Source organism: Astatotilapia calliptera, chromosome 11 (assembly GCF_964374335.1).
Source record: "Astatotilapia calliptera chromosome 11, fAstCal68.1, whole genome shotgun sequence".
NCBI classification, from domain to species: Eukaryota; Metazoa; Chordata; class Actinopteri; order Cichliformes; family Cichlidae; genus Astatotilapia; species Astatotilapia calliptera.
In genome coordinates this window covers 38,951,701-38,961,151 of record NC_137432.1, presented here as the reverse complement: position 1 = coordinate 38,961,151, position 9,451 = coordinate 38,951,701, and the positions used below count along the sequence as shown (strand labels likewise).

The window sequence follows — 9,451 nt, the reverse complement described above, 5'->3', positions numbered from 1 at the left end:
TTGACTACTGCAACTCTCTTCTGCATGGTCTCCCCCAAAAATCCCTCCATCAGCTTCAACTGGTTCACAACTCTGCTGCTCGCATTATCACCAGAACCCCTCCTACCAGCACATCACCTGTTCTTCAGGAACTTCACTGGCTCACAGTGAAAATCCAGATAATATTCAAACTTCTTCTACTCACCTTCAAGGCCATTCATAACCTCGCTCCTTCTTACCTTTCTGACCTGTTAACCACCACCTGTTCTGCCCGTTCACTTCGTTCTTCTTCTTCTATCCAGCTTACTGTACCTTCCTTCCGCCTCACCACCGTGGGAAGCAGAGCTTTCAGCTGCTCTGCTCCCAGGCTGTGGAACTCTCTGCCCCCTGAAATAAGAAATATTGGTTCTCTCCCCCAGTTTAAATCCCAACTCAAAACTCATCTGTTCAAATCTGCATATTCACTGTGAATCCACTGTTTGTTCATTTTATCTTGTGCTTTATTTTATTGTTCTTATTCTGCCATTGTTTTACTAAGTGTTTTATCCTATTGTAAAGTGTCCTTGGGTGACTTGAAAGGCGCTCATAAATAAAATTTATTATTATTATTATTATTATTATTATTATTATTGTGGCACCATCACGCCCGTGCTGCTGATTCTCGGACCTTCACCCAGCTCAGTGGACGGTGCTAATACAAAAAGAAGAAGTTAAACCAGGCGTCTCACACTCAAATGAGCGGGCTGGCACTGGAGGGCCACCTTAATGTTCAAGGAGTACAAAGTGTTTGTTTTTAACCCTGTAAGACCCAGGCCATCAAAAAATAACCAGAAAATTCTCATGTTTTGGAACTGAGATGTTTATAAACCCTTATAACAAAATCCACATTTTTTCTGCAGCATCATGTTGTGTATGATATATTTTTATTATATATTTTTTTTATCGCATCTGATACATTGGGCATTTATGGCTACTTTTTGTTAACAACAATGTTAATTTTAGACAAAAACAGTTTTGTCCATAACATTTTGAAATTATGGCACATGTTGATCATGATACAAAGGGTATTATAGGTTTAATTTCAAATATTATATAATAATAAAAACTGCAAATGTGAGTGCAAATCTTTTTTCCTCAGTCTTAATTAACTGAAGCTTTTGAGTGAACTAACAGTCAGACACATTAGTCCTCTGTTTCTGGACACACACATGACAGCACTTCTATCATTTAACACGATATTAATGCAGACACTTGTGTACACATTAGAGCTGTTGCACTCCACAACAAGTAAATCCTCCTAACAAAAAGGAACTTCCAGGACCAAACAGCATTATATGTTTTACGTGAATCTATGGTCCGGAACTGGAGGTGACACGGGCCGGAAGAGGCCCCTGTGCAGGGAGTTTGACACGCCTGAGCTAAACCGTCGGAAACACTTCTGACCTGTAGGTGGCGATGGCGGACCGAAGCAGCAGCACGCCGCAGAAAAAGAAGAAGCTGTGATGGCGCGGAGCAGCACGTAAACAGATGTGAACAGATGTTTTAGCGCATAGAAACAGGACAGCTGCTCCGACAGAGACCCGAGGAAGAGATGAGAGAGAGCGGAGTCAGAAGGCGCGACGGGACGGACTGAGGCTGCAGAGAGAGGCGCACTGACGGTTAGGGAGCTCCGCTAACACCGCTGCTAACAGCTAACACATGCTAACAGCGGTTAACAGCTACAACCCGCTGCTGGAGGTCCGCCTCACCAGGTGTCCAGGTGGGAACTGTCCCCACACCGTGATTGGCCTCTGTCTCCATACACACAGAAAGACATGACATGCACATAATGTGCACATAATGTGCATGTCATGTCTTATCTTTTTCATTCAAACAGCTTTGGCTTTTTAATCCGGTTACTCGGGTTTACTTGAATCTCTCGTGTGTGTCTGTAGAGGAAGAACATTATATATATATAGTATATACATTGGGTGAATGTGCAGTAGTAGCAGCAAGCAGGTGAATTCTGTACATTAATATGAATAGATATCTGACTATTTTACAGGATAGACAATATAAACATATTTAAAATTAAAGGAATTGAAATGTACATTGTGCCTTGGTTTAGTGTCTGGAAGAGTCCTGACTCAGTCAATTATAGATGATGTGAGAGGGCGGGTGTGTGTGTTTAGGGCACGGATGGCTTGGGGATAGAAGCTCCTCTTGAGTCTCTCTGTCCTTGCCCGGAAGATGCGGAACCTTCTACCAGATTGCAGAAGTTGGAACAGTTTGTTGCCAGGATGGGACGGGTCCTTCAGTATCTGCTCTAGTCCGGCATCTCCTGGTGTAGGTGTCCTGAAGCGGGGGGAGAGCAATCCTGCAGCAGCGTTCTGCTGTACGGATCACTCTCTGGAGGGCTTGCAAGCTGTCACATGTGAACTGAAGAAAAAGTCACGCAAATCATCAGTCATGTATCATCTCACCCCGATACACGTGACATAGGGCTGCTCAATTAATCGAATTTTAATCTAAATTACGATCTGGGCTTTCAACGATCATTAAAAATGACTGAGCCAATTATTAGCCCCTCCCTCATGCTTTACTCTGGCGCTGCTCCGTGTGGCAAATCGAGCGCACCTCTCTGCGTTTCGAACACGTGTCACAACAATTAAGAGGACACGAGGGAAGCTCGGAAAGCTAAGCAGAAGTTATTTGGAGAGGAGAGTGACTGCCGTTGGTTGAAAAGAGAAAAACCTTCAGTGGTGTGGAAACATTATGGGTTCGAGTTCTTCATCATGGTCTCATTGATGAAGCAGAGGACCGTCCTGTCACATGTCTGTTTTGATAATTACGTTTGTTTGCAGACATCACCCCCCCACACACACACACACTCACGCACACTGTTAGCCCCGCCTCCACTTCAGCCTCGCATGTTTTGGAGACGGGTGGAGTTCTAATTGTGTTCCGTTGGTTCTGATCCAGGTTCTGCTCTAACTGCTGAGTGGATCTGTGTGACCCATCCGAGTAGCGATGGCGGCACGTGGGCGGGGGCAGAGGATGCTAAGTTTCACTATGGAAACAGTCAAAGGAGATGCTCCACCTCCATCGGTGCAGCAGCCCACACCTGTGTTTCCTGTAAGAGACTCACCTGCACCACTCGGGGGGGGGGATAAGCATCAGACTAGGTGTGACCTAATGATGTCACTCAGTTCCCGCCAATAACTCATGCTGATAATAAAACGCCGTGTTATTGGCTCAGACTTTGGTCGTAAATATTTTGCACTTGTAACTCAGACGTTGTAGTTGTGTAAATATGTTTTACAAAAACACGATTTATTTATTTTTAAGGTCTGTTTGCAGATACAAAGACCCGCAGCCACGACAAACACACAAATCCTCATCTATGCACAAACATAACATTTTCGGATATTTTGGTTACAGGGTTACAAACACCACAATCTGAGCCGCATGTTATCTCAGCACTCAGCTTCTTGTCCTCTCAGATTATTGATTATTGATTATTGATGTGTTCAGGAGTTTGACAGAGGTCTGTCTTCCATCACTGATCAATAATCTGATCAATGCACACAGACAGGCTGTAATTTAAGTCTAAAATTAAGTCATTAAAGTGGTGAAAGCAATGCATGCTGGAACATCGCGTTAATGCCTTGCTTTTGTCAAGGTGATGGAGCGGAAGCCCCTCCCCCTGACAGGCGGGGAGGAGGCGGAGTATCTGTTGGCCCTGAAGCAGGATTTCAGAGGCGCCATGAGGAGTCTGCCCTGCTTCATCCAGCCGCTGGTGACTCACAGAGGTCAGAGGTCACACGTCACACTTCGCTCGTCTTCCCGCTGATGATTTGCAGCTTTATTGTGAAAGTCTCACCTGTGCTTCATGTTTCCTGTCCAGATGTGGAGCGTTACTCTGATAAGTACAACAGAAGCGAGCAGATGGACAAGCTGCTGGACTGGGCTCCAGGTGAGGCTCCGCCCACAGCAAGTGATTAATCAAAAATCAGCAGCATTCACTGTTTTTTCAGGATTTATCCAATCAGAAACCAGGTGAATTTCTGCACATGCTCAGTAGAAGAATTTGGGATAAAAATTTTCAGGTATAAAATAAATATAAATACAGGATGCAGTAGCAGTACACAGTCATACTATACAGTAATACTTCACAGTAGCAGTACACAGTAGCAGTACACAGTGCTGTTAACCACTCCCTGTTTTCCAGACTGGAAGAGATTCCCCAGAGAGCTCCGAGTCCACGTCAGGCAACCTGCCAGAGACAGTCAGTACACTCTGATTACACTCTGTACTCTGATTACACTCCGTGTATACAGGTGATGGTCTGGTGTTTAGCGGTGCGCTGTGTGTCTGTTCAGGTGTATCGGCTGCCGTTCAGTCTCCTCCTCCTCCTCAGATGAAGAAGAAGGGTGTGAAGGATAAAGAGGAGGTGCTGCTCAAACTGGAGGTGAGTCTGGATTTAGTCTCGCTGTGAGTCACGTTCCACATTTCTGAGTTTGGTTGTTTCCGTCAGCTGCGTGGAGCGTTTGATGTTTAAAAAAAAATTGTAACGTTAATTCAGTTTGAAGGTGTTCCTAATAAAGTGTCACAGAGTTGGGTTTTATTGATCCAAGTTTACTTTCGGCTTCCTGCTGGTTCCACCTTAAACTAACGAGTCCACCTTAACTGTGCCAGAGCCTGGAGAAGAAGGAGGAGCAGGAGACGTCAGAGGACGAGGAGGGAGAGACGAAGAAGAAGCAGGAGGAGGAGGAGGCAGAGGGAGAGGAGGAGTACGACGAAGAGGAGTTCGAGGAGGTGAGACCAGATCGATCAGTTTATTCAAACGCTCCTCTAACGAGGGTGTAACCAAATAATCCCAGATAATCTCTAAAGGTAATTAATCTCATCATCAGTGATGTCACTGGGACGTTCACACCTGCAGGATGTCTTCTGCTCTAAACTGGAATTAACTGGTTTAAAATGCAGCCAGTCAGAAACCAATCTGGGTTTAATCTGTTAATACAGTGGGACAAAAAAGTATTTAGTCAGCCACCGATTGTGCAAGTTCCCCCACCTAAAATGATGACAGAGGTCAGTAATTTGCACCAGAGGTACACTTCAACTGTGAGAGACAGAATGTGAAAAAAAATCCATGAATCCACATGGTAGGATTTGTAAAGAATTTATTGGTAAATCAGGGTGGAAAATAAGTATTTGGTCAATAACAAAAATACAACTCAATACTTTGTAACATAACCTTTGTTGGCAATAACAGAGGTCAAACGTTTACTATAGGTCTTTACCAGGTTTGCACACACAGTAGCTGGTATTTTGGCCCATTCCTCCATGCAGATCTTCTCGAGAGCAGTGATGTTTTGGGGCTGTCGCCGAGCAACACGGACTTTCAACTCCCGCCACAGATTTTCTATGGGGTTGAGGTCTGGAGACTGGCTAGGCCACTCCAGGACTTTCAAATGCTTCTTACGGAGCCACTCCTTTGTTGCCCGGGTGGTGTGTTTTGGATCATTGTCATGTTGGAAGACCCAGCCTCGTTTCATCTTCAAAGTTCTCACTGATGGAAGGAGGTTTTGGCTCAAAATCTCACGATACATGGCCCCATTCATTCTGTCCTTAACACGGATCAGTCGTCCTGTCCCCTTGGCAGAAAAACAGCCCCATAGCATGATGTTTCCACCCCCATGCTTCACAGTAGGTATGGTGTTCTTGGGATGCAACTCAGTATTCTTCTTCCTCCAAACACGACGAGTTGAGTTTATACCAAAAAGTTCTACTTTGGTTTCATCTGACCACATGACATTCTCCCAATCCTCTGCTGTATCATCCATGTGCTCTCTGGCAAACTTCAGACGGGCCTGGACATGCACTGGCTTCAGCAGGAACACGTCTGGCACTGCGGGATTTGATTCCCTGCCGTTGTAGTGTGTTACTGATGGTGACCTTTGTTACTTTGGTCCCAGCTCTCTGCAGGTCATTCACCAGGTCCCCCCGTGTGGTTCTGGGATCTTTGCTCACCGTTCTCATGATCATTTTGACCCCACGGGATGAGATCTTGCGTGGAGCCCCAGATGGAGGGAGATTATCAGTGGTCTTGTATGTCTTCCATTTTCTGATGATTGCTCCCACAGTTGATTTTTTCACACCAAGCTGCTTGCCTATTGTAGATTCACTCTTCCCAGTCTGGTGCAGGTCTACAATACTTTTCCTGGTGTCCTTCGAAAGCTCTTTGGTCTTGGCCATGGCGGAGTTTGGAGTCTGACTGTTTGAGGCTGTGGACAGGTGTCTTTTATACAGATGATGAGTTCAAACAGGTGCCATTCATACAGGTAACGAGTGGGGGACAGAAAAGCTTCTTACAGAAGACGTTACAGGTCTGTGAGAGCCAGAGATTTTCCATGTTTGAGGTGACCAAATACTTATTTTCCACCCTGATTTACCAATAAATTCTTTACAAATCCTACCATGTGGATTCATGGATTTTTTTTTCACATTCTGTCTCTCACAGTTGAAGTGTACCTCTGGTGCAAATTACTGACCTCTGTCATCATTTTAAGTGGGGGAACTTGCACAATCGGTGGCTGACTAAATACTTTTTTGCCCCACTGTAACATGGGATTGATCTCGTGGATTTTCTGAGGCTCTAATTGATGTTTTCTTGGCGCTGCAGGAGACGGATTACATCATGTCATACTTTGATAACGGCGAGGATTTTGGCGGCGACAGCGATGACAACATGGACGAGGCTATTTACTAAAGCACCAGCACACATGACTTCCAGTCACATGTTCCTGCGGTCTGACAGAAGTCGAGTCAGACCGACGACGATGATGATGATGATGATGATGATGATGATGATGATGAGACTTTTTCTGAATGTTTTTAAACTTTTGTACAAAATGTAATCAGTTTTATTTTCTGCTGCTGGACCAATAAAAACAGCACGTCTCACACACGCTCTGTAAGCATTTCAGGGAACGTTCCTCCTGGAACCAGCTGATCGTGACAGGAAGCAGCAGCTGGTCTGAGGAGGACCATCGTTACACTCGTGCCTGTGGTAAAACAAAAACTAGTAACACACAGCAACAACAACAGCATCTGGTAACATCTAGCACCCAGGCCTCACAGTCAGAGGACATGCACAGCTGTGGAGGAGCGTCATATCAAAATAGACGGAGGGACATCGTCATTAGGAAAGGAGAGACTGAGGTCAGATGAATGGCTGCTTTCACCATGAGTCACTCGCTGTGTCCGAATTCAGGGGAAGGATGCTCAAAATGCCATATTTGGAGGCAATGACGTCACAGCAACGCGACGAAGGCTGTCCGAATTCAAAGAGCGACAAATGCGTCCTACTTTTACCCAAATGTTAAGGATGGGTCCGATGTATCCTTCGTGTCCTACTATATCCCAGGATTCATTGCGGGTCATACAGGAGATTTGTTCCTGATAACGATGGTGGTCGAAGAGGAAAACACTTTCAAATGTAAGTATATAAAATCTGGTTGTACAAAAGTTAAATTGTTGTAGCGGCCGTGTTGTTAAGCTTTGGGCATCTGCAGAGACATGTTCCTTTTATTTAAATAACCGTAAACCAGCTTGTATTGCGGGTCCCGCGGTTTTTCATGTAATGCCACTTACATACAGCTAATTTAGCCCTGCGACAGACTGGCGACCTGTCCAGGGTGTACCCCGCCTTTCGCCCTATGACAGCTGGGATAGGCTCCAGCGCCCCCCGCGACCCTGAAAAGGATAAGCGGAAGCGAATGGATGGATGGATGGATGGATACAGCTAATTTAGATTTTTTGAATTGGTGACATGTTGTGGGGAACAAAGACCAAACGGCTTAATTTATTAAAACGAGGAGAAAACGATCACCTCTTCACTGGGGTGAAGAATTGGGCCGCTACGGCGTGGAGGTACAAGAATAAATCAATGTACACATCATATTCATATGAGTGCGGTCCTATTAACCCTCATGCTGCACAGCAGCGGTCCCCAACCTTTGTTGCGCCACAGACACGGAGCCTTTAAGGTGCCGCGGATGAATGCAACCACATAAAATGACCAAGACAAAAACTGGTATTTTGTAAATATAATAACAAACGTGAATGTACTGAGTAATTGTGTAACTTTATTAGCAGCGTCCTCCTGAAAATGTGCCAACATTGAGAGTAACGTCCTCCTCTCTGCCGCTTAATGCTCTCTGGTCGCTATGGTAACGTGTAAATATTTCTTTCAAAATAAGACGCACAACTACAACAAGGGAAAGACCCAGGGAAACCGAGTTAACGATACAAACCCTGAAAACCATAAATTTCACAGCGGAGCCTCAACTCCCGTGGCCCGGTACCACACCACTCATGGACCGCTGCTGACCTGTGATGTCCACACGGCGTTCCTCTGGTGTCTGAAAGTCACCCCCTTGCAGGCCAGAAGACATGAGATAACTTTAAAGAATACACAGTACGTCTGTGTGTTATCAAGAAGATGATTCTTAAGAACACAAGTTAATAAATGTGCAACTACTAAGAGTTGTTGTGGTGTTTTTATTTGCCTGCTGTCATCTTTGATTTCCTCTGCCTTTAGGATTGCGAGTATCCAGGCTCAGGAGAGGGGTCAGTGGGAAGCCCACTGCTGTGCTTGGCCCTGGTTTGCCCTCATGGATGAGGTGATAGGACAGATGCCTTCCACTAAGCCTCCTGTCCTAATGTCCTCTCTCCCCGAGGACACCCCAGGGCCAAGCACAGCAGTGGGTGACCAAAACGACAGCGATGACGAAGCCACCTACGACAGGGAGGAAGAGGAGAAGATGATGAGCTGCTAGACCTCATCAGAGAGGACATGAGGCAGCAAAGAGAGGAGAGGAGAGCAGGGAGAGGATGGACCGACTGTTTCACTTCTAGAAAGATCAGTTCCCAAATGAGTTACGTACTGAGAAATGTGTTTATTTGAATATATTTCTTATGTGTTGCATTGGTTTGAAGGTTTTATGGTATTAATAAATTGATTCAAACAAACAGTAATTGTCACTGAACTCAATTTGATTTATGAACATAACTTTGAACAATATTACTTGGATATTTATAGCAATAAATAAATAACAAAAACAATTAAACAAGAATATTTCAAATACACAGTAAAGATGAAAAAACAATATTTACAGTTGTTCAGACAGGATTAAGCTGAGTGACCTGGTCCTGGACCGTTTCTTTTACAACTGTAATAGATTACAGGAAGTCTCTGGCAGTGTTACTGAAGATCAGACGTGGATGGTGCTGCAACTGAGACCTGCGGTTTGTCTTTTCTGGTTGGTGAGTGGAGAATCACACAGGGTGGTCTGCAAAGAGAGCTTTAGGATCCTCCCACTGTCCACTGCATCGTCCATCCACAGGGTTTGCAGGGCTCACTCGTGGCTGCCACACCACTCAGATGTTTTCAGAAATATGCAAGCAGGAGATGGTGGGTGCTGTA

At 45.0% G+C, this 9,451-nt stretch overlaps 1 protein-coding gene across 4 annotated transcripts; it reads left to right on the top strand.

Annotated features, from left to right (window-relative positions):
- Nucleotides 1-1,412: 1,412 nt before the first annotated feature.
- Nucleotides 1,413-6,931, top strand: polr3glb (RNA polymerase III subunit GL b). Of its 4 annotated transcripts, none has more exons than XM_026185868.2 (8): nucleotides 1,413-1,637; nucleotides 2,941-3,093; nucleotides 3,641-3,770; nucleotides 3,866-3,934; nucleotides 4,190-4,246; nucleotides 4,341-4,429; nucleotides 4,657-4,776; nucleotides 6,647-6,931. In XM_026185868.2, the coding sequence occupies exons 2-8, from the start codon at nucleotides 2,989-2,991 to the stop codon at nucleotides 6,731-6,733; spliced, it is 657 nt and encodes a 218-aa protein (XP_026041653.2). In that variant the 5' UTR covers nucleotides 1,413-1,637; nucleotides 2,941-2,988; the 3' UTR covers nucleotides 6,734-6,931. The 4 variants fall into 4 exon arrangements, with proteins under 4 accessions (XP_026041653.2, XP_026041652.2, XP_080164327.1 ...); XM_026185867.2 differs by having other exon boundaries at nucleotides 1,415-1,738; XM_080308201.1 differs by lacking the exon at nucleotides 2,941-3,093 and having other exon boundaries at nucleotides 1,434-1,637.
- Nucleotides 6,932-9,451: the final 2,520 nt, after the last annotated feature.